A 25,871-nucleotide genomic window follows, 5' to 3' on the forward strand; every position below is an offset into this window, starting at 1 on the left:
TGAACAGTAGATTGTTGACATTTATTTGTGACAAAGAATACTTTTCAGGGTAATTTTAGTGAGAAGACAACCATGAAACTGGTTGCAGGGAGACCCTACATTTACATGTGTTGTGCAGACATGTCTGCCATGGAATGCTTTCTTTCTGCCCTATTGCTTAATATCTTTTCTTTAAAAATTCGAGAACCAACTGGTAATATTCACATGGCCTACCTGTCCAAGGATTGGTGGGAAGTCTACAGTACTGATACATAATGTAGAACAGTTATCTAAATGGTAAGAGCTCAGGGAGATTGTGGCAACTGCATGTAAATATAATGATCCATCATCTTAAAATCAGCCTTGTATGTCTGCAACTGCTGTTCTTACAATTTCTTGTTTGAAGACAGCAAATTTTCTTAACTTCTGGTGCATTTGGCACTGAAATGTGTTTTCTCTGGTGGGTATGACATACAACATGATGGTGTACTCTCCAACCCTCTCTGTTCCAGCCCTTCCACTGCTCAGGGTAAGGGCTCACACCTCAGATGACATGGAATACTCCGTGTAGTATTCTCTATGAACATGCATTAAGCCTGCTACTAGAGTATGTTTCCATCAGTGAGGAAGGTCCCACTGACACAGGATAGTCCCAAAACCTATCACCCGTAATGTAGAGAGGGAATATCTGTCAATGAGTAAGATACATGGACAAATGTCTGTAAGCAGGCAGGAAGAAAATAGTGGAATATTCGCAACGCCACACCCATCCCCCGCGCCTCCGACCGGTGATGGAGATGAGATAGGGAGTGCGGAAAAAGTCCCCATCCCCGACCAGAACGCGAGGCAAATGCTTCCGGCGAGCACCAATAGGGAGGGTGGGTGGGCAGGGGAAGAAGCCACCTTACTGCACCCCCCCCCCCCCCCAACCTTCCCCCCCCTTACCCTACTGTTTCCCGTCGGTGCCACCTACCCTTCGCCTTTACCCGCCAAATCCCCGCCTGCTTTCTCTCCCCACAGGCAAACTACGCACTTCCTGCTGTGTTTCCCCCTCTTTATATACTCCCGCCCTTCTTAGCACACCTGCACTGTTACATAACCCTTCTGATTGGTTACCATCCATCAATTAGATAATTAGGCACCTGTCGGAGGCGCGCGGGGCCAGGCGTAGCGCTGCGAATAGTGGAATATTCGCAACGCCACACCCATCCCCCGCGCCTCCGACCGGTGATGGAGATGAGATAGGGAGTGCGGAAAAAGTCCCCATCCCTTGACCACCTCCCTCTCCCTGCACTGGCGAGCCCACATCCCCCTCCTTTTCCCTCTTCCCAATCCTCACCTCCCAAACCTCTCCCTTTCCCCTTACCTTCTTCATCAGAAGATTTGACATTAACGACGCATGAAACCTCCGCCTTTCTCAATTCTTTTAATGCAATATAGGATACCTTATATGATCCACTGTGAAATGACCCCCATCCTTATCTATCACATCCTCTCCTTCCACAGCGGCACAAAACCTTTCAACTCATTCAGATCCTTGTACAACTGGATTAAGTTAGCGACGCTTGACACACGTCCGTCAGAAGTACTCAGGGCTGCTGCCAAGTTCCCTGCTGGGCTATTAGCCTGCATTACCTTAGCCAACTTCATATAATGTTCCGCAGTCGGCTCAGCGAACCACCCTACATGGGCCATTATATCCTGCTTAGACGACCCCGCAAACGCCAAAGTCAAGGCACACCCCGTCCTAAAACTATGTCCCGTCTCCCCTTCATCCAGGTTTGCCGCCCTTAAGTGTACCCTTAATCTGGCCTCTGCTGCCCCAGACGAAAACGGGTTTTCCGAAATTTCGCCCTTAGCTGAGGTAGCTCTGAATACATACCCCGTCACAAGGGACAGCCCTACTTCCTTACAAATATCCCAGTACATCTCCAGACCACTGACTGGGCAGATAGTCGTGTTTTCCAGTCTCCTGATCCCAAACACATTAGGTCTATCGGCCCTGACTGTCTTGCCCTCGGTGTGATTGAACAATAGCCCACCTCTATCTGGATATACCATAATTTCATTGACCTTTGTGTGACCCAACTCGACAAACCTATCACCCGCAAACATGGCCATCTTGAAAAACGCACTATCCCTTGCCAGTATATAAATATCCTTTGGGGAGATGTCTTCCTCCACTAATTTAGCATGAATGTAGAGAGACAACTTTTCCAACTTGTCAGGGAAAAAAGGGATGGCCTGCTTTGGTATCACTAAAGCACTTGACTGCTCCCTTTTAATGGCTGCTAGGTAATCTTTCACCTTCCTATGCGCCGCAGGGTTCCCCAAACCCGGACCATCCTTACCCCCTCCGACTCTACCCACAGCTGTGAATATAGCCCTTAACTTTCCTATCATGGCGTCTACCGTGCCTGCCGCTAGCCTGCGGGGGCAAACACAATCTGCAGCTTGTGGCAGACCTAAAGACGGACAGTTGTTTACATGAACTTTTGTTTTCCCTTTCCCGTCTTTCCAAACTAGAAATCTCAACACATCTTGAGGAGAGGCGGACATCACATCTTTAGGTTGTGGGAGCGATGCCAGAAATACTTCCAATTCCTTATGTAGCGCTGATTTTTGTTTCATGTATTTCGTCACCGAATGCTCTACCTGCTTAATCCTAGCATCCAAACTAGCAATATCAATAGGCTGCGACAATGTCGTCTTAAGCATTCCCACACGTTTTCTAGCGTAACCGCACATTTGGCAAAAGTTAAAAGATTCATCGTTCGGGTGTGCACATTCTGGGCATGCCACCGCTGGACTGCAAAATCTTGGGACTCTAGGTAGAACCTGTAAACAATAAATACAAAGACTCCATATAGTCTGTTGCCTCATACATTTGTCTTTTATTTCGTAGAATTCACACACATTATGTACATTGATAGCCCCAAAGTCACTAACCAAAACCCCTCTATACTACGTGACAAATTACCACCTAATCTCCCATGCCCATAGGTCCCATTCTAAAGGGCATGGAGACCACCCTGCGGGCGAGGGAACATTCACCACCCCAAACTCCCCTTTGCGCCCCAACCGGGTGCACTTAACCGCCGCTGCTGCCCAAAATTGGCCACCAATACTTGACGGGTGAAGTCTGCGGCGCTACCACCAAACATGGATATCGGCATTGCCTTAGGTGGTTTATCACTTGCCCCACCAAAGTCACCGGCGGGAACACATATCCATTACCACACTTGCGAAGATCCTCCCCAAACTGTTGGGCGAAAAAATCCACTGCCGTTGCCCCCCGAGCTGGGAACGGAGCGATAAAGTTGGCCAACTTGGCATTGGATGGTACTGCCATACAGTCTATACCATATGTACACCCTTCTGCCACCAACTTCTTCCACGCCTTCTCAGTAAGTGTCATGTCCCCCTCCGAATAAGACCTAGACGGCATATCCGCGGGGTTGTCCTTAGACCTTATGTATGCCATGGACACGGAGCAGTTCAGGTTCAAGGATAGGAAAAATATGTCTTTCAAGACATCAAAGATCTGTTTCGACTTCCTTCCTTGAGCCCTCCATGCGTACAATAATGCCTGATTATCCACCTGCACATGAACCCTAGCATTTCTACACTTATCCACAGCCGCTTCCATAACATACTTAACCGCCAATGCTTCCTTTACATTGATATGGAGAGCTTTCTCCTGCTGCGACCAAGCATCACCCACTGCCATCTGGGATTCCCTCCCCGGGTCTATCACACCACCCCAACGAGAATCGGAGGCATCTGACGCCAACTGTATGGTCAGATGTCGTTCCTCTCTCCAAGGAAACGTTCCCTGCCACTCATCCAAGAAGCCCCAATGCTCCACTTCCTTCCTCAGATCTCCCTGTATATAAATCATCTTATTCGACCGAATCGCCTGCGCAATAGCCAGATTGCACTCCCTCGTAAACAACATAGCCCCAGGCACCGCTACCGCAAACGAAACTATCTTACCTACGAATTTTTGCAACGTCTTCACTGGGACTCTCCCATCCTTAACCCTTAAGCTGCCAGTCCCGACTTAACTAGGGATACAGAAATATGCCTTGTGTGCTGGACCCGGTTATAACAGGGATAGGGTATTCCCCAGAACAAAACAGCTTTGCGTGTGTGTAGCGCGCGAAGCCGGGAAGTTAGGGGAGTTAGCGCCGCCGGGTGTTTCGCGGGTTTCGTGAGAGAGGTCAGGGGTCAAACATTTTTGACTTTTACTTGGCTAAAAAACCTGGCAGCTTAAGGGTTAAGTATCTGCAATCTTAAATCCTTAAAGCTTCCCTTCTTTACCTCCGGGATTGCAAAAGCCATCAACAAAGAATTTACTATCATGCCTAGGAATGTCAGAACTTGGGTTGGGACCAGAACTGATTTTCCCAGATTTAAGAAATATCCCAACCTGACTAACATTGTAGTCAACAAAAAGATGGCCTGCTCCGCCCTCCTGAAACAAGTAGCATCGTCTGCCACTACATTCTGACCTGGTGTTACCAACTGCCCCGCATGCCTGTCATCGATATACTGCGTAGAGGGGACCCCTACTCGCCTGACATAACCTGTCACCGCTAAACCCAAAGTGTTATAAATCCACGCTGACAAGGACCAGCCAAATGGTATACATGTGCAAACAAATATGAAACCGCCCCACTCGAAGCCTAGCAACCTTCTGGACTGTTGGCAAACTGACACATGATCGTACCCCGACTTATCATCACATTTAGTCTGATAACTCCCTCTATGTACATAACGCGTAACATCCACCAACTTGTCTAATGAGAATGGTATGGCCCTAGTGAAAAGGTTGAGGAAACGCATATCGCAACAAAGACGCGGCTTGGACGGTTCAACTGTCAAAGGCATGACTAGATGCGGTGGTTCCACCTCCCCCACTTTTCCCCATAACTGAACCGCCCCTGTTAACAAACGCTCCTCAATCGTCTCACTTATGAACCTCACAAAACTCTTGCATGACAGCCCATTCGGGAAGATCTTTCTTGGGGGAAATGATGCATCATAATGCTGCCCCTGCCAAACCCCTTTATAAGGTACGATAAAATCCTCTACATTGACACCCTTAGTAATCCAAGTTAACAACATGTCCTTATTCGTGTGTTCCATTAATACCAACTCCCATTCTTCGACATAGTTATGGATATTGCCTGCTATAAAGTCATTAGGGTTTCTAAACTTGACCATGGCAGCGTTGCCATGACTAACACCCTCTACAACGTCGCTGAAGGTAGGAGCTGGCGGGCTGGTGTCGTCCCAAGGCTGACTGTTGCTATTCACCCACGAGTAACTCTCCCGTTTATTGCGAACAGCTGCTTCTGGGTCGAAGAGAGAGTCACATTCCCACTCTGGCACATCAAACAAACCCTTGGAGCGAGAGAGCTGTAAAGAACCAACGAACCAATATAAATACCTTTTACACTTTTAAAAACTTTTTTAAAGTCAGCCCTGGGAAACACCAACCCACAAACGTGGGGATAAGGGAACAGGAAAGCCCCTGGTGCTTGCCATGGCGCTACATTTTACAAGGACAAAAAGACCACGAAAATAACGCTAATTCTTATGTACCAAAACACACATTATAAGTCAGAGTCCAATATATGCATCAACCACTCAAACTTTATTCGCAAATCCTGTCCGGTCCGGTCCGTTACACACCAAAATATTCAAATCACGTACAAGTACCTTTGAGAAAAACAAACTTCTTCACATTTCTTTTTTTTTTTTTTTTTTTTCTGTGTTACAATTCAGGTACCATGCAAATATTTCAGTTTCTTCACATTTCGTCTTTCCGTGTCGCTTGACGTTTCAACCACACATTTCAAACTTTCTTCACAATTCCTCTTTCTATGCCTAAAAAATACCCATTTCAGCTACAGAAATTCAGACACAATACAAACTATTTCACTTCTCTTTCCGCATTGCTATACGTTTTATATCAAAACTTTCTTCACATTTCCTTTTCCTGCCTTGTTAGTCACTTACAAAATACAAAATACATATTTCCAAATTTTCTGACATTTTCCCTATCAGCATGATACAGCGCGTCTACATTTCATCTTTCTGCATTGTGACACATTCACGTCTACACATTTCAAACTTTCACATTTCCTTTACTTCTGCATTGACGCCGGCCCACCAAACCACATCAAGCCTTTCCTTTTTCTTTCCACATTTCTTTTCTTATTTGCAATGATATTACTCACAGAATACACAAATACATATCTCAGTCTTTTTTGTCATTTTCAGACACGGTACTATTATTTCTATCCCTCTCTCTACCTCTATACTGACGCCTACGCACAGGACACCGGGCTATCAGGTGCTCAGTACTTCCACAGGCGTAGCACCTCCTATCACCCCTATTATTATTGCCAAACATTCGAGGCTCAGAGGACTGGTGGTAAGGGTGATAACTCCTTTGCGTCTGTTGTACAGCCACCAGGCCACCTTGACGCTGCTGACTATGCTGGGTCGTGCCCACAATACCTGTCACTCTTTTAGTCACTTTTCTTGTTGCATCAGTAGAATACACCTCACGGATAGCTAGTTTCAAGTTCGGATCATGGCGGTGTAAACGCAGAACTTCGGCCGCAGCCTGGTAGTCTTCCGACTTTCTATGGCCCTCCCGCTTTGCTGCCGCCGCCAGGTCTTCTACGAGTTGCATGGCTGACCCGGGATCGAACAACGAGTCCGGCCGTTGAACGATGCTTCTTAAATCACGTAGGATAGCCCTCACCCCGGCCTGTCCCCTCTGGAACCCCTCCACGGTGGCTTGCAGCGATCTCACAAGCTGGAAGAGTTCCTACACAAACAACATATAAGGTGTCATCCATAAATAGGCTAACACTCCACGTGTCTTTGACCACACAGGCTATCACCCCCAACAGCCATACAGTCCATCGCGCAATAACACTTCCACCACACAGGTTATCACCACATAAGCTCTCTCTCCACTCATGTTATCCCTCCACGGGGTAACTTTCCACAGGTTAATCCCCACACAAACTCACGGCCACACAGGCTCTCGGCCACACAGGCTCTCGGCCACACAGGCTCTCGGCCACACAGGCTCTCGGCCACACAGGCTCTCGGCCACACAGGCTCTCGGCCACACAGGCTCTCGGCCACACAGGCTCTCAGGCCACACAGGCCGCATATCCCATATATTTTCATCCACATGTTATTGTTAAGCACACACCAAAATATTCCACAAGCCATAACGTGCTAACAAAATATCCCCCTATAACCATCTCAACCTGCAGTAGACAAAATTGAAAACACGAAAACACAACAAAAAAACTGGTTTACCTCAACTAATACCCCTGCAAATTCCCTTAACCTTGCACTACTAGTATCCAAAAACAACTTCCGTTACCTCATGCTGTGGGAGTGGGGGGGCGGCGGCATCCTGATCAGGCTGGCCCTGCGGCTGTTGTATCTGCTGTACCTGCTGAGCAACTGGCGCTGCCTGTGGCTGCTGGGCTACGACAGGAGGTGGCTGTGGACCCCAATCATGCACACACAAAAACGTCAGAACATATGAATCAATCTTGAGCCAGAGAATATCACAGCAAACCTCGCTAACGCCCGCTCGCCCTACGCAAGGCCAAAGGTCAAAGGTTACAGACATCCACGCGAGACTTTAAAACGAGAAAAACGACGCCATTATTCAAAACAAACACGAAACCACACTATGACAAAAACGTTCCCCTTCCACAACAGTACGAACAAAATCTTTTGACCAATACTACCTGTCCCTGTTGTAAGTTCGGGGCCGGAACTCCTGCCTGCCCTGGAGGGGCTGCCTGTGGCGCTTGCTGTGGTGCCTGGACGCCCTGCACGCCAAGAACTGGGGCTGCCTGCTGCGGCGGAGCTTGGATACCCCCACCGGGAACTGGGGCTGGCTGCTGCGGCTGTGCTTGGATACCCCCACCGGGAACTGGAGCTGCCTGCTGCAGTGGTGGTTGCATACCCACGCCGGGAACTGGAGCTGCATGCTGCTGTGGTGCTTGGACACCCACACCGGGAGCCGGGGCTGCAGGCTGCTGCTGACGCGCTCCTTGGGCTGCGGGAGCAGGCCCTGCCGCCTGCCGAAGTGCCGCGCGCACGGCGCCCGGTGCAGGAGGGTTCGGGACCTGAGCCATGCCGCCAAATCCCCGACTGCCTTCTCTCCCCACAGGCAAACTACGCACTTCCTGCTGTGTTTCCCCCTCTTTATATACTCCCGCCCTTCTTAGCACACCTGCACTGTTACATAACCCTTCTGATTGGTTACCATCCATCAATTAGATAATTAGGCACCTGTCGGAGGCGCGCGGGGCCAGGCGTAGCGCTGCGAATAGACTGAGGAAGAAAATGACATTCTTTTAATTATTCTTCAACCTTTGGTACAGTAAAAAAAGTGCATCTCAAATGATACCAGCCCAGGGGCGCACCCGGGGGAGCCACGACCTCAAGTTTTACACCATTCACGCAAGAACCGGCGCTACATGTAAACACTCTTTCTTTCCCCGTACTATCCCCCAGTGGAATACCCTGCCTGGCAGGATTGCGACAGCTCCCACCGTTGAGTCGTTCCGTGCCAGGCTGGAGGCCTGCCCCCCTTAGCCCGGGACCTCAACTCCCCCCCCCCCCTACTTTGCCCCTGAAGGGGCTATTTGTGGGTACCAGCAATGACCAATGTAGATATCAACCTTTTGTCCAAGGTGCAAAAACAAAGGACTTAATGTTAGTCCAAGTCCAGACATCCTGTTTTTGTTACTTAATTACATATATATGATTTGTGATCTTAAAGGGTGAAACATGAAATTAAGATAATAACATGTATATACAGAGACTTTGAAACAATAAGGGACTAAACAGCCAAGAAATAATGGGACAAGCTTAATATGCTACAACACAACTGTTTTCTGTCCTTCTGGCAGGCACAAGTGATCATGCTATGAGGATAATATGGGTTTGGTGAGATGCAAGAAAAAGGCTGGAGAAACCCCTGCAACATGGAGCCATCGAATGGAAATAAAGAAGTGTGCCGACAGAACATTCTACATCAGTTTTCTCCCAAACATTTCATGTCACTCTCCTCTCTTGTTTCATTTTGTTAGAAAGTACTTGTAACTGAGTAAGCATAATGAGCATAAAGATCTCTCTGGCACAGATTTCCATACATAAGCATGGGGTATAACATCATGATGCAACATCATAACTTCTCTAAGTCTAACTGAAAAGGTTTACTCATTATGCTGTACTGTTCTGGTTAATATACAGTCCAAAAAACCATGGCGTTATATAACATGTTAAATAAAAGTGGTGTCCCTGGAGGGGCTCTGCATCTTCTGAATCTGTGACCTGGCCTCAAACACTTGGCGGATGAGAAGAGACTTCTCTTGTTCTAGCTTTCTAATTATTTCTGTTTTGTCACCCAATTCCTGAAAAAATAAAAACAACAATAATATTGTTACTGTTACTGTGACAGTAAAATGTTATGGCAGACTTATTTCTCAGACATGTCAGAAAGTCATAATTACCAATCTTCCATCACAAAGCCAGGGCAGGTTTTCTCATGTTTACCTGAATATGTCCACAATTGTCCGAAGTCTTCACAGTTGGACTGGCCACCCTGCCACTGTGGGAGGTCAGAAGGTCCATGTGTAGAGACAGACCCTGGAATACAAACAAACACTGGTCTGGTCTCCATAGACATTTCTACATGACATGAAACACCAGCAGACAACGATAGATTTCCTGAATTTTCTTTCTGTTCTTCAACTCCTTATCCCTGTTGATAAACATTTAGAGAGCTTTTAATTTTGTGGGTACCTCACCAGGTCTGCCATATTGGAAATCAGTGTAATCTGGGCGCTGATTGGCTTGTGCTTAATATGGCAAGCTCATTAATATTTATAATGAAGATTGCTCAATAGCCACTTGGAGCAGGTGGTTTGCAAGACTATTTTGAGACAACTTAGGCCAATTCTAAACTGATCACAATATCATTAAAATTGGGCAAATTTTCTGAAAATACCTAAGCCACTGTTCCTGCCCTGATACATCTTTTCTGTCATCATACAAATAAGCCTGACTTCTACAGTTTTCGCCACATCTGGGACGAGATGTCAGGACAGGTTTATACACAGCGACAGGAAGTACTACAGGACGCTTGTGGCGTTGGATTGTAGTAGTGGTACATCGTGATAAATTATGTTTCAAGCTAAAGTCAGATTCAAATACTGAAATAGTGCACTCAATGAGGTTTGTTAACTTGTTAGAATCACGAAGATACCTTTGATGACCCGATTTGACGAATCATGAGTCATGACTGTGAAATACTTTCTTCTGTGCCCTATCTTTATGCCTCATTTCGGAATGGTCTGTAACGTGCCGTGAAATTACTTAGTAATACTCTCTTGAGAAAATCTTGATAAATCACCAAATATCAACTGAACATACAAAAAACTATCATCAAGTCGCAAAGACTATGAGATAAATCAGAGTACAGTTGGCATAGGTAAAAATGTGTTGCCATGATCCCGACAAGTCTGACACGTGTAGGTTAGTTTAGGACTCAAAAGAACTTGGAGAACATGTGATTTGTCTTCTTCTGCCATTTTTGTGACTGGCTGTACTATGCTAATTAGCCTGAAACCTGATCTCCGGATGTGGGCATCCCGACATCTTTCCTTTATCATTTTATACGTGCACTGAAGCTGTTTTGGGCCGAATACTCTGGAGTTGTCGACTGAGATTTTCCCAACATTTGGGGAAATCCTCATTAAGATCATAAAATTCCTGTTTAGACACCAAAAACATTTGCATAAATAGAATTGTTCCTGGAGATATGAGGTCGCGGAACTCTTGTTTATGATTGCCATGATTGCCCCCTACATGTACCTGATCTCCTGTGTCCTGGATGAGAGTGTTGAGATGATGGTTCACCTGCTGTACCTGTGCTGTCAGGTTGTTGACACAAACCTGACTGGCCTCCAACAGCCGCTGATACAGGACACATAAACACATTAATGATACAGACCCTGGGGGGACCAATCAGATCAAACAGAAGTGTAGGTGTGCTGTTGACTTGACTGGAGTACTCTATCGCCCTGATTGTGGTACATGTACATGTATGCCACAATCAATGGAAATTCATGCTTATCACTCCTTGGCTTTTTCTAATGCTGTCTATTAGGCCATGTTAATACTCGGCAAAATCCATGCAAATCAATCCGCACTAAGGGCAAAATTCGCATTAATTCAACTAGATTTTCCTGCATGTGAACAGCCCAATTTGAGACTGGAATTGATCCGATCCACCTCTCGGGGGTGGATGGAGAAGATTGAATCAAATAGACCAGCAGCCTTTTTTATGGCTTTTTAGGCCACCCATTGCTATAACTTCTTCTACATCAAAACCCATAAGTAATGTTGTGGTGCATTTTTCGTGAAACCTAATAGGTGTTGTGGGAAAATGAAGAAAGCATCGATGGTGCCCGTAATTTGGCTCATATCAAATCACAAAGGCTGGCCACAGCAATTTGTACATTTGAATGAGTACGAGCGAGGTGTGAACTACCGATTTGGCTCCATGCCAATAGCTCTGACCATTCCTCAGCCATGTTGGCATCTAATTTCCCAAACCTGGATCCTCCAAACTTGCTTGTTATGCACTACTGTGGACCCCAGGTATGGAAGAATTGGAGTGAATACAGTTTGATCAATGTGCAAACTTTAAGTTTAATCAAGAAAAAACAGCATAGCGTAAACTACATTGTCTGAATGGCATTGATTTTATAATTACAGTTCATTAAACGTACGTTATGTATATGCAAACCCAATCACTACATCTCTAGTGTTTGGTAAAACATTTGTATCACCTAAAGAATGAAAGCGTCTTTTTCTCCTGGCTGTAGGGTTGTGTAACTTTAATTTTGTAAATGACTGGTACTACAGTACCGTACCAATAAACACCAGTGGTACATTTGCTATGGTACGTTACCTTACTGCTGGGGGACTGAGCATCTAGGTACTTCTGTTTGTCCTGCACAGCGAGGATACGAGTATGGTACCAGTCCCGCGCACGCTCCACCGTCTCCAGCCCCTGCAGGAGGACGTCCTTCTCCTGCTCCAGCTGCTTCATTCTCTTCAGCTACAGGAAAACAACATCAGCACGCAGCATACTCCTGCCAACTTCTATCTCTCACCCATATTATCATATCAACATGGCCTAATGTAACAGGAAAACAACATCAGCACGCAGCATACTCCTGCCAACTTCTATCTCTCACCCATATTATCATATCAACATGGCCTAATGTAACAGGAAAACAACATCAGCACGCAGCGTACTCCTGCCAACTTCTATCTCTCACCCATATTATCATATCAACATGGCCTAATGTAACAGGAAAACAACATCAGCACGCAGCGTACTCCTGCCAACTTCTATCTCTCACCCATATTATCATATCAACATGGCCTAATGTAACAGGAAAACAACATCAGCACGCAGCATACTCCTGCCAACTTCTATCTCTCACCCATATTATCATATCAACATGGCCTAATGTAACAGGAAAACAACATCAGCACGCAGCACACTCCTGCCAACTTCTATCTCTCACCCATATTATCATATCAACATGGCCTAATGTAACAGGAAAACAACATCAGCACGCAGCATACTCCTGCCAACTTCTATCTCTCACCCATATTATCATATCAACATGGCCTAATGTAACAGGAAAACAACATCAGCACGCAGCATACTCCTGCCAACTTCTATCTCTCACCCATATTATCATATCAACATGGCCTAATGTAACAGGAAAACAACATCAGCACGCAGCGTACTCCTGCCAACTTCTATCTCTCACCCATATTATCATATCAACATGGCCTAATGTAACAGGAAAACAACATCAGCACGCAGCATACTCCTGCCAACTTCTATCTCTCACCCATATTATCATATCAACATGGCCTAATGTAACAGGAAAACAACATCAGCACGCAGCATACTCCTGCCAGTCTATCTCTCACCCATATTATCATATCAACATGGCCTAATGTAACAGGAAAACAACATCAGCACGCAGCACACTCCTGCCAACTTCTATCTCTCACCCATATTATCATATCAACATGGCCTAATGTAACAGGAAAACAACAACAGCACGCAGCATACTCCTGCCAACTTCTATCTCTCACCCATATTATCATATCAACATGACCTAATGTAACAGGAAAACAACATCAGCACGCAGCACACTCCTGCCAACTTCTATCTCTCACCCATATTATCATATCAACATGGCCTAATGTAACAGGAAAACAACATCAGCACGCAGCACACTCCTGCCAACTTCTATCTCTCACCCATATTATCATATCAACATGGCCTAATGTAACAGGAAAACAACATCAGCACGCAGCATACTCCTGCCAACTTCTATCTCTCACCCATATTATCATATCAACATGGCCTAATGTAACAGGAAAACAACATCAGCACGCAGCATACTCCTGCCAGTCTATCTCTCACCCATATTATCATATCAACATGGCCTAATGTAACAGGAAAACAACATCAGCACGCAGCATACTCCTGCCAACTTCTATCTCTCACCCATATTATCATATCAACATGGCCTAATGTAACAGGAAAACAACATCAGCACGCAGCATACTCCTGCCAACTTCTATCTCTCACCCATATTATCATATCAACATGGCCTAATGTAACAGGAAAACAACATCAGCACGCAGCATACTCCTGCCAACTTCTATCTCTCACCCATATTATCATATCAACATGGCCTAATGTAACAGGAAAACAACATCAGCACGCAGCATACTCCTGCCAACTTCTATCTCTCACCCATATTATCATATCAACATGGCCTAATGTAACAGGAAAACAACATCAGCACGCAGCATACTCCTGCCAACTTCTATCTCTCACCCATATTATCATATCAACATGGCCTAATGTAACAGGAAAACAACATCAGCACGCAGCACACTCCTGCCAACTTCTATCTCTCACCCATATTATCATATCAACATGGCCTAACGTAACAGGAAAACAACATCAGCACGCAGCATACTCCTGCCAGTCTATCTCTTACTGACTAGTAGTATTCCTCTGGACTTTGGACCCAGTGTGATAATGTCAGAACTTGATCAACTTGAGTTACTAAAAAAGTATCTAAAAAATGATTTCAGCTTGGTGATAGTTATCATCTCATTACCTCCGTAATGTTTTCGGCAGTGTTTGTGTGTACACATGTATGTCTTTCAAGCTTTTCGTCAGTCAACAGCATAACTTGAGAATACCTAAATGGATTGTCTTGATATTTGCCTGTGGGGAGACATTGGGTAGGTCCTTTTGAGACCTCAAAATGATTAGATTTTGGGGCCCCTAGCGGCTTGTTATGGTACTGCTGCGGATATCTTGAAGATTAGGTCAGCATTATAATTCGGGAAGCAGTGATATTTGATATGTTGGCAGATATTGGGGAGACAAAGGTCAAGGTCGGAGGCATCTTAGCAAATTTGTTGTGCCCAAAGCCAGTGAAGTGTGACCGCAGGCTTTAATAAAGTGTCCCTGCCACTAGAAATTAGAATATATCTTAATGTTAGTTTAAACTCACCACATTGTAGTCCAGTCCATTAGCCAAGGTGTGCCGTCTGAATTCCTTCTTCTTCTGCTTAGGTGAAAGTCCAGGAGGGCTTAGTGAAGGTCCTAGAAGATAAGAAGTTTGTTGGAAGCCTTGCTAACAACTGTAAATGTTGAAATGTTCACTGTGGTTTAATTTTGCAGTGATCTTTCCACTGCAAATTGATGACAACGAAAATCTGCATTTCCAATGTATTACTAAAAAAAACAACCTTACCTCTAATTCTAATAGACCACCTCATAAGGACCACCTGGCTAATGTGACCACTTTTCGGTCACAAGATTTTGGGAAGGGGTTCAGTGGATTGTTCCATTGTGTGGCAGAGGAGGAGAGCAACAACAACAAAAAAGTCTGCAGACATGACTGGCATTCAAGTTTGCTTTACGCACAATTCATCAATTGTGATTTTTGCTTAATTCCAGGTAGCTCCAAACCATTACGTAGAATTGAAGTGGCCAATAACACTCTACGCAAAATACACAGATTCAGTTCTGCATTGAATTGGTTTGGCCGGCAACACTCGATCGTAGAATTAAATAACGCTCTAAGTAAAAGAGCATGAGGGCATCCATGTATGTTTAATTCTTAGTATTATTTCATGGTGGAGGAAAAAGGAGGTTTTCGATCAGTGGTTGAAATAATTCTGTAGTAATTAGTCATTAAGACATTTAAGACATATTCATGGTTTGATGAATTTATGAAAAGGCCACTAAGAAATAAATCACCACAAAACGAAGTTAGCTTCAAGATTTACAGGACTGCAGTACTTAATGCATTTTATGATCACAGGGATTTAATTTCACGGTAGGGAGAAAATGGGGTGTTTGCAGTGGCTTTTGTTTGCGGTTGAAACAAGTTGGAAGGTGGGCAGAAGACAGAACAAGCGTTTTTGCAGTGAAGAGGTTACTGCAAAAACCGTGAACATTAAACCACTGCAAACTGAAATGCATTTACCGTGACATTCAATGGTCACTTGTGTTTAGATGAATCAAACTTACTGTTCCAGTGTGTAAGCTCGTTCACTTTTGAATACACATGAACAGCAACAGGAATTGTGGGTAATATGTCAAAGGTGAAGGCCCGAGATATTCACCGTTCTCACTCTTCCCATAATACACCATACGGGTCTCAATGTGGCTGCCCAGGAACTGGATAAAGGAAAACGGGCCTGTGAGTTTCTCTCAAAAGGGAAATAGCTAAAACCTTGAGTACGTCAGTAAAACACAGGAACTAATGAGTTGCCCGGCAAATATAGTACTAGTAGGGGTGTGAATTTGCTGCTAAGCAAGCTCGAGCACTACGGCATTTCTGACCTTCTCCTGTCTTGGTTTAGGGCCTTCCTAAAAGAGAGAACCCAGATGGTTGTCTTTGACGGCGGAACATCTAAAGCTGTCAGGGTCACCTCTGGAGTTCCACAGGGTACAATATTAGGCCCTTTGCTCTTTCTACTGTACATTAACGACCTCCCCAGCTCCGTAGATTCACACGTTTGATTATTTGCCGACGATTGCTTGATCTAACGAACTATCAGCACGCCTTCTGACACACAAGGTCTACAGTCGGATCTTGATGCGCTAACAGATTGGCAAAATCGTTGGCTTATGTCGTTCAATCCCTCTAAATGCCACATCCTCCATATCACCCGTAAAAAGCACCCCATTCTAACCCAGTACTCCCTAAGTGGAGAAGCCCTCACCGGTGTCAAGTCCCACCCCTATCTTGGAGTACAACTGTCCGACGATCTGCGGTGGGACACCCATATCAACTACGCCACTAACAAAGCCGGTAGGGTACCAAGGGTCATTCGGCGCAATTTGACCCATTGTCCATCTAGGGTCAAGGCCACTTGTTACAAAGCGCTAGCGCTGGTGCGGCCCCACTTGGAATATAGTGCAACCGTCTGGGACCCGTATACCACCAAAGGGATACAGGCGGTGGAGGCCGTCCAGCGCAGGGCCGCCCGAGTGACTCTGACTACCGGCAGACAGCAGCGTGACACAGATGCTCAATGACCTGCAGTGGACCCTTCTCTCTGAAAGGAGGAGGAACGCCCGCCTCACCTTTTTCTATAAGCTAGTCAATAACTACATCAATATTAACACAGATAGTCTATACTGAAACCAGCTCAGGGGCGCACCTGGGGGAGCCACACGCTCAAATTTCAACCACAGACTCTTACAAATACTCATTCTTCCCCCGCACCATACACGAGTGGAACGCCCTGCCTGGCGCGGTTGTTACGGCTCCCACCGTTGAGTCATTCCGCGCCAGGCTGGAGGCCTGCCCGCCTTAGCCTGGGACCTCCTGAGTCCTCCCCCCCTACTTTGCCCCTAGCAGGGTTATTTGGGGGTAACTGAAGTTGAATTTGATGAGCTTTGTGGACAAAAGCATTTTTCTGGGCAACTAGCCAACACGTTGCAACTGTTGTTGTCAGTTGGTTTCGCCTGATGTCACATAGTTCACGTCCCGTGTTCCGTCTCCAACCTTTGCTCTCTGACAGAAAGACAAAGTGAATAAACCCTGTCCTGTGCACGGTTCCGAACCGAACTGCTGTCTGAGTTGTCTTGGATGTGTTCTATCATGTTCTGTCATTTCGCACGCTGAGAGATAAAATTACCCAGACTGTGTATCATGGGAAGTGTGAAAACGGTGAATATTTTACAAAACACACCTGGACATTGTTCTGCAAATCAAGACAATGGTCGAGCTGAGAACTGTTAACAGGGGCTTTCACCTTTGACATATTACAACTGTACCTACAATTCCTGTTACCGCGCATGCGTATTCGGAAGTGTGAATAACCTAATTTTGATGGATCCTGTATTTGCATATTGGACCTGAGTTATCATACTTGGTCCGTTCTTGCACACCTGGTGTCCATGTTACCTGTATTATCTGTGGAGGAGCTGGAGGTTCCGTCAGCTGATCCCCGGCTGGTCCTGTCTAGGTCTCCACTCAGGAATGCCAACGTCTCGTTCTGCCACACGCGTAACTTGTCCATGATCCTCCCCTTCTCAGGCCTGGCCTTATGTTTGCTGAGTCTTACTTGTGCTGCCTGAGTCAGAGCTGATGGCTCCGACTTGGTGGATAAATCTGGCACTGACCGAGAGGCTCTCTGGGGTCTTCTGTGGTTCCTGAAATCATGAAGACCTGTCTTGTCTTGGTTGGAATTCAGAAGTCCTGTCTTGTCCTGATTGGAATGGAGGAGTAAGTTTGTCTTGTCTTGGTTGTGGTGGAATCCTGTCCTGTCTTGGTTGAACAGAGTGGACGCTGACAGACTTCTGAGAGACTGTTTAGTTCTGGGATGTACACTGCCCACTTGTGCCTTGTCAGCGTTGTGGAAGGTTGTACATTTAACGTTAGTGAACGTTAATCCAGACAGAGGTCCCGATAAGGCCAGCCGAAGCCCCCTGCAGAAGATGTCGAAGGACAGCATGTTGTCGTGCGGGGCGACTTGTCTCAGAGCCTCCACCACTCCGCGGAGTTCCGTGCCGTCCTGTCTCCAGTGACGCTCGATATCTCCAAGAGACACAAACCCACAGTTCCCATCGTCTAGGATGTCCCACAGGGAACGTAAAGACGTCACAAACGCTTCTGGTAACTCCTCAGAATTCGAACCAGGAGGGACAAACGGACTGGGGAACAAAGGCATTTGAACATCAGCCATATCGGCGGTAACGGTTACTAACGTTAGGACCAAGAGACGTTAGAACCAAGGATATAGAACTGAGTCAACAAGCCTTGTAAGTTAACCTGACACTGCCCTTCTCGTCGCCAGTCTTTAGCTGAACGTCCTGGGGCCGCAAAAAGTTCACCGAAGTGATAAACGCACTGACACAAAACTACAAACGTTACCAACTGACTGGCGCCCGACTTACTGTATCGGATAACCCAATTTGGTACAGGGGCTACCTGCAAGACCTCCGTGTAAACAAAGTTACTCATTTGTGGTACGACCTCTAGCGGTAAAATGTGGTAAAACATGCTGGGCTAGCTGCATTACTATCAATCGCTATCACCGGCCGTGCACTTTTAGTTGCGTTGCTGCAATTAATCTTTTTAACACAGATGGCCAGGCCGTTCCAGTCGAACACCCCTGCTCTATTTTGAACACCTCCGTCAAAACGAATGTCGGACGTTTCGGCCCATGGTCAGTTCGGCCCCTCTCAAATCAGGACGTTTCGGCCTCAGGTCCAAGACATTTCGGCCTCAGGTCCAAGACGTTTCGGCCTCAGGACCAGGACGTTTCGGCCTCAGGGCCAGGACGTTTCGGCCCGAGCCTCCAACAGGGCATCATACGGAGATTTGGTTCGTGTTTCAATGCTTTAATTTTGACTTCTTATTTTCTTTTTCAGATGCAATTTTCACGGTAGCAAATTACACGGTGTAGTGGATATTTTGATTTTATATGATGAACTTTGACTTCACGGTGGCAGCATATGATTCACAGAAAGGAAACATCATGCATGATAACAATGAAAATTGTGAACATAAAGTTACAGTAAAGTTTCAAAAACTACAGTAACCGTTCGTCGCAACTACATTGTAGGACTAGTGCCCGGGTGGTCCGAAGATCTTGGAGCACACCTCCAACAGCATCTTGGCAGTCGTCTCTCCAGCCGCAAACTTCTCCCACTCTGCGAACAGGCGGCCCTGGATGCGCCTGTACGTGGCCCGCTGGTACCGGCGCACGTTACCCTCTGGGACCTGCCGAGTGTAGACTGCTACCAGCTGGCTTTCCCGGTGCAGGAGAGAGATGAGCAGGTACATCGCGGTTTCAGGTGTTACACAGGCAAAGGTACCCGGGTCACGGGTGCCTCACTGGGCACCGAGTAATGAACGCGTGAACAAAATTGTTACTCTCCAAGCAGAGCTAGGGTTTCGGCTGGTTTTTAACGTGTTTTTAGGCGTTTTTGTCATGCCTTCTACTTTGCCATCGTTTTTGCGACACAACAAAAACGATGACAAAGTAGAAGGCATGACAAAAACGCCTAAAAACACGTTAAAAACCAGCCGAAACCCTAGCTCTGCTTGGAGAGTACAAAATTGTGTCGTCGCTGGACGTCCAGCACCAAAGAAAGTTCATCACTAGAAATCCAGTGACGAACGGCTTTATTCCAGTAATGAAGCCCCCTCGGTGCTGGAATTCCAGCACTGAATCTTGCCTCGGTGCTCGGTTTCCAGAAATGAACTCCGCTCATCACTCGGCTTCTAGTGACGATCCCCGCTCGTCACTCGGGTGCCAGACAAGTAGACTGGTTCAAAGGTCACTCATCACTGGTTACCCAGTACTGAGGTCACTCGTCGCTAGATAACGAGTAACGAAAGTCCCGCGGTCACGGGTTCCGCGCTGGATTTACCAGTGATGAGTGACTCTCTAGTGCTGGAAGCCGAGTGATGACATTATTTCGTTAGTGGCCTTCCAGTGATCACATCCTATTATCACTGGAATGTTCCAGCGCTAACAGACAATATTTTGAGTGCATTTTGAGTCGATACCGCTACGGCGTACTACAGTAAGACAAAGCCGGGAACCTTTATAGACCCCTTTCTTTCTAACAACATGAATAACATCATACTTACCTTCCTTTGCCCCGGAAATTAAACTTTCTTTCTTGAACACGCCAAACGTAATACACCAACTTGACCAAGGAGGTTTTACATTGCCCCTTGATAGCGTCTTCGGAAAGCCAGAACGTAAAATCTTAATTGATATGTACATAGTAATGTGAACGACCGTCACTTGAATTTGTATTTTGGCCTTTTTTCGTAAGCGTAACGTTACGTAAATTGACGCGTACGTTAGCGTAAACTGCATATCGGATTGGCTGTCTCGGTTTACAATTACGGTGCGGAATCTATCGTCACTAGCCCAGGTTTGCCACAACGGAATATTTGTCATTAATGGGTTCCCAGCCCCGCGGGTACTCTCATCTCTCGGTTTCCAGTGATAATTCAGGGATTTCCAGTAACGAAGTCGCGTCATTGCTGGACGCCCACAGATGACAAAACTTCATCACTGGAAGTCTAGCGATGAAGGCACCTTCGGTGCTGGACACCGAGTGATTACTAAGGAACCCGTGACCCCGGTACTTTTGCGTTACACAGGTGGGTTTGCTATGTTTTAAGACGTAATGTTCAATGTGTTTAATGTCTTAAAGTTCAATTGTTTCACATAGATTTACCTTGCATAGTACGGTGATACACATAATAACTAAATGGGCCGAACCGTCTTTGGCCTGGGGCCGAACCGTCTTTGGCCTGGGGCCGAAACGTCTTCGGCCTGGGGCCGAAACGTCTTCGGCCTGGGGCCGAAACGTCTTCGACCTGGGGCCGAAACGTCGGGGCCGAACTGACCATGGGCCGAACTGTCCTGCTGTAATGCCTAATGACTTCTGTTGAGCTTTTTTGGCTCTGAAACCTTTTCACAGCGGACCAAAGAGAAATGCTATGCCTTCTCTTTGGACGGCTGTAACCACCAAGTAGGGTAGTGTTTAATATGAAGGGGTAGATGCAGTTACAGTGAGAGTGTAATGCATGATCTTTAGTAATTAACTCGTCGATGAAGATTAGACATCCAGGTAATAAGATACACCAAAAAAGCAATTACTCGAACTTCGACTGAGATTTATCTCATCAGACAGATAAGCAATCCGGGGACAGATAACCAATCCAGGAGGATCAGGCACAGGGCCAGAAAGGAGGGCAGGCGGTTGAAAAGCCTAATTAGTTATGAGCTAACAGAACCAGGGAGGTCGTAGTGTTCTCTGAAAGAACGAACCTTGCAGTAGTTTCGAATGTAATCCCGGCCATCGACATAGTCACAGAAACCGAATCAGCCATTCATCGGGCCTGTATACCGCAGAAACAGGCTGTTTCACTGTGTCCAGAACGAAAGGAAAGGAATCTCCAACCAGCTTAGCTCAAATGAACTCAATGAACAGATGAGCAATTCTTCCACTGGTCGTGACAGAGGAGACAGACGCTATGTACAGTATTTGCAGGCTCATTGTACCGGGGAAATTCCGAAACGAGTAATCATTGGTTTCGAAATGTCCTAACCCCTCACCGGCAACACCACTCAGGGTGTTATAAAAATGTGCTCAACGCATTGCAGATCATGCTTCTCTCCGCTGATGAATGCTCAAGGTGGATGGAAGGAATGGTACATTTCTAGGATGAACCTAGAACAGAAAGGACAATCACAAATCAAGTTAACTCCCTGTCATGCCCCTAGCCTGACGAATCGCGCTCCTAGTGGCCAGCCGGCCTGTAACCGCCATCCCCTCTTGGGCTGGGGGTCAGTAACTAACCTCCGGCTGAGAGCTTGTGTAAACACAGGCTAGTCATGCCCCCAGCAGTCTTTTAGAGAACTTCTTGTTGAAGACCTTTTATAGAATGCAAAGTGCGAAGTGTACAAATTTACAGCAATCATGTATAATTTACAAGGGTAAAGATCACGGTGTTCAACGGCGATGTTGAATACTAAGTAGTCAAGAATGAATGACGTCACGGATATGGACGAAACCATTTGACGAATGAGACAGGGTCCTTCGTAATCAATTACCCAGGATGCCCACCGTGGTGGGCCTCCTTACACAATTTGCGTGGTTTATGCAGAAAATCCTTATTTCCCTTACGGCTAATGCCACGGATGCAAATATATAATCTCCAAGCAGATCTACACGGGGCGCGAAAATCGTAAATGCTAGCCAGAGAAGGCTAGCCAGAGAAGCTCCAGCTTCTCTGGTTGACTGGAGCTTCTCTGGCTAGCATTTTAATACGATTTTCGCGCCCCGTGTAGATCTGCTTGGAGATTAGCAAATATACAGATGTAACTGGCTCCTTACTAGGCGCCCAGTACGGAACCCGTGGAGAAAATGGCACCGATACTCGGCCCCCAGTACGGAAGGAAGTTCCATACAAGAATTCCAATACGGAACGGCTTTATTCCAGTACCGAAGCTTCGTCAGCACTGGGCGTTCAGAATTGAATTTGTTTCGGTACTCGTTTTCCAGAGCTGAAATTTCCCCGGTACTCGGGTTCCAGTACGGATTTGCGTTCCGGCTAGTTCAAAGATCATCGACGGTACTGGTTACCCAGTGCGGAGGTCATTCAGCACTGGATAACCGAGTGCCGATTTACGGATGTAAGACATGTAACGGGTTCCGTACTGGATTTACCAGTTAATAGTGACTCTAGATCTTCAGTTCTGGAAACCGAGTCATCAAATTATTTCGGAACTGGGCGTCCTGTACTCACGTTCTATAAGTACTGGGACGATCCAGTACTAGCAATAGAATGTAAGTAGTGGAAGCGCAGTTCTGGTTGACATATGTCTGGACCGACTGGACAGTTTTGGATTTAGTTGTCTGTACAATTTAATGCTTGTACATACTAGGTTAGGTAGTACTGTTCTGTGCCTTGGTTATGGACATAGATTTTGGTAGGTAATATAAAGTACATTTTTCTCTCGATAAAGGCACAAGCCGCAAGGATATGTTGTCGTCGTTTAAACGTAACAGAATGTGATACTGTATTTCTTTTTTCTTCATTCGAACGTTTTCCAAACAATAGCTCTGAACTGAAGTAGGAAAAAAAAGCATCGAAGAGATGCAGCCCTGAAAATGATGTTAGACGCTCGGTAGAGTCTCAGCACTCGGTTTCCAGTTCTGACAGGAGGGTTCCCAGTAGTGAAGCTGCCCAGTACTGGAATTCCAGTACTAAGAAAGTCTCAGTACTGGAGCTCCTGTGCTGACGACCACTTCCATACTGGTTGTCCAGTGCTGACAAAGGAGGCAGTTACATTTGTATATTTGCGCCACGGATGCCATATTGAAGGTGAAAGTACCTTCAGGAAAGGTGAATACACCCCGTACATTATGGTAATAAGGACCTCATTTTCATAATTTATGCAGAAACTTGTTTGTAGGTAGTTTTAGGAAATGTGAATACACCTGAATGTGCACTATGCTAATGAGGGCCTAATTTGCATAATACAGAAAAGTCGTATTTCATACTTCCTTTATTAATTGGAGTGAAATATCCTGCCTTTTCTCGAAAATGTTGCCTTTCTAGTCCTGCTCAGGATTCCAAGAAATCTTAAAATGTTTTTGCACTATTCTTAGGGTTTTTTTCCCTTGACGTCTCAGTGACGGAGGATGGACTACAGTTATCAGCTTAAAAAAGTGCTTCATAACCCGTGTTCATGGAAATTCTTAGCATTCGACCATGAGACCAAATCTATACTTGATGTTCCTGTCAATGATCCTGTCAACAGTGCAAATTTCCCCACTGTTGACAGGATCCCCACTGTTGACAGGGTCATCAATTGCCTCAGGCAACTTGTTATTGGACCCTGATCCGCCAAATAGAAGTGTTTGTTTTTTTCAAAAGCACCTGTTTTCTATGACGCTGTAGGGCTGACAGTGCCAGACATAGTGGATCATAGTGGTTTTGTCGCTAGATGTCGTCGTTTCGCTCAGTACTGTGAAGTTGGAGAAACGTATTCTCCAAGCAGAGGTTTTGGTCGGGGGGTAGTAGTGGCCGGTTTTTTTTAACATTGCCTCCCGTAACCGTTACGGGAGGCAATGTTAACTAGAGTGAATATTTGCGCTAGCGGCAAATACAGACAGGTTTGCCTATGGAGAAGACATTACTAGCCTAATCAATACCAACCAAGAACATTATATAGGGATAATAATTGCACCAGCGTATCCATGGTCAGAGGCACGCATACTACCGATTTTCATAACTGTCGCGAGTACCCTCCTCCACGGAGATTAAAAGTATTTTTTATTCACAATAATTAACTAATTAGTAATGCCATGTTAATTTGATTATAAGAACGACATCACATATACCATGTGCGCATCACTGTTCGTCTGTTTTGTCTGCGGCTGCCACCCTACCCTACCATTTACACCTTTGCACTGGTATAATATTATGACGTCACATCTGACTCCCGGAAGCCTCAAAACTACTCGGTAATCATATTCTGCCACCCTAACTTCTGCCACCCTAACTTCTGCCACCCTAACTTCTGCCACTTCACCCTGATACTGGACATACCTCAACACATTTTCCAAATTAACATCTAGTTACAATAACATATGTATGAATGCCAAGATGTTAGTTACAAAAGTGCTACAGCATTTTCTAATTTTTGAAATCCATATGCAAATCACCTCATTTACATAAAATTCATGCCATGATAATCATAACAAGTAAGGCAATATTTTCGAGAAAATAAAGAATATTTATCTCCATTCATAAAAGAGGTATGAAACAGCATCGTTGTTTATTCAAGCTACATATATGTCGAATATGAAGCCCCTACCATTTTTGCATTTGATTTTGCAAATATAGTCATCATCAGCATAATACACCTAAAGATAATGGTTTTAGTAAGGCTACCTACACATCCAATGTGGCATCCGTAGTATTCATCGTACAGGAAATATGAAGTTTCTTCAATAATAATGCAAATGAGGTCCTCATTAGCATAACATACATTCCATTGTATTCACCTTTACTAAAGCTACCCACATCAGGGTACCCACATGCAACAGATGCTGAAGCTAAGTGTGCTGCATTCTACACAACACTCAGCAATGCCATCGAAAAGTTCTTCCCAACCAAAGTAGTACGTCTACACCTGAAGGACAAACCATGGGTCACTCCACACCTTAAATCCCTCATCTCCGATCGCCAGAAAGCCTTTGACAAAGGCGATACCGGCACCTGGAAACGTCTCAGGAACAGGATTGCGCGTGAGATTGCTACAGCCAAAAAGGGATTCTACAGGGACAAGATCCAAAATCTTAAGACTGCAGACCCCCGGAAGTGGTTTCAAAACATTAAAGAAATGGCCAACATCCGTAAAGACCCCGCACATATTGAAGTTCCAGGTGTGGACCCCTCTTCCACCAAGGATGTGGCTAACGCAATTAACAAACACTTGGCGTCAGCCTCTCAACAACACCCTCCTTTAAAGCTGGAAGACCTGCCCCCATATCTACCAGCTCCAAGCCCTCCCCCGGAAGTGTCAGTCTGGGAAATGTACCACCGACTACGAACGATCAAACTGAACAAGTCCGCCGGTGTTGATGGCATTTCTCCTCGACTCATACGAGAATTCGCCTTCGAACTCAGTTAACCTCTAACCAACAT

General features: G+C 45.7%; 1 protein-coding gene and 1 long non-coding RNA gene across 2 annotated transcripts; one reads left to right on the top strand and one right to left on the bottom strand.

The window, feature by feature from the left end:
- Nucleotides 1-8,375: 8,375 nt before the first annotated feature.
- On the bottom strand, nt 8,376-18,571 carry LOC136441249 (suppressor APC domain-containing protein 2-like). Its single transcript, XM_066437425.1, has 6 exons — nt 17,586-18,571; nt 14,673-14,764; nt 12,017-12,166; nt 10,915-11,016; nt 9,595-9,687; nt 8,376-9,452 (listed from the first exon to the last, which is right to left on the bottom strand). The coding sequence occupies exons 1-6, from the start codon at nt 18,364-18,366 to the stop codon at nt 9,321-9,323; spliced, it is 1,350 nt and encodes a 449-aa protein (XP_066293522.1). The 5' UTR covers nt 18,367-18,571; the 3' UTR covers nt 8,376-9,320.
- Nucleotides 18,572-18,826: 255 nt separating this feature from the next.
- LOC136441250 (uncharacterized) lies at nt 18,827-19,431 on the top strand. Its single transcript, XR_010756869.1, has 2 exons — nt 18,827-19,007; nt 19,249-19,431. It is a non-coding gene; the product is annotated as an uncharacterized lncRNA (long non-coding RNA).
- The last annotated feature ends 6,440 nt before the right edge of the window (nt 19,432-25,871 follow it).

This window comes from Branchiostoma lanceolatum, chromosome 9 (assembly GCF_035083965.1).
Source record: "Branchiostoma lanceolatum isolate klBraLanc5 chromosome 9, klBraLanc5.hap2, whole genome shotgun sequence".
Lineage (NCBI taxonomy): Eukaryota > Metazoa > Chordata > Leptocardii > Amphioxiformes > Branchiostomatidae > Branchiostoma > Branchiostoma lanceolatum.

Bases quoted from the DNA above. Each gene is read 5' to 3' on its own strand.
- LOC136441249 (XM_066437425.1), bottom strand. From the start codon at position 18,366: ATGGCTGATGTTCAAATGCCTTTGTTCCCCAGTCCGTTTGTCCCTCCT. The intron at 12,167-14,672 runs GTGAGTTTAAAC...GTTTTCCTGTAG, and splicing joins ATGGACTGGACTACAATGTG to CTGAAGAGAATGAAGCAGCT. The intron at 9,688-10,914 runs GTACATGTAGGG...TTTGTATTCCAG, and splicing joins TCCAGGACACAGGAGATCAG to GGTCTGTCTCTACACATGGA.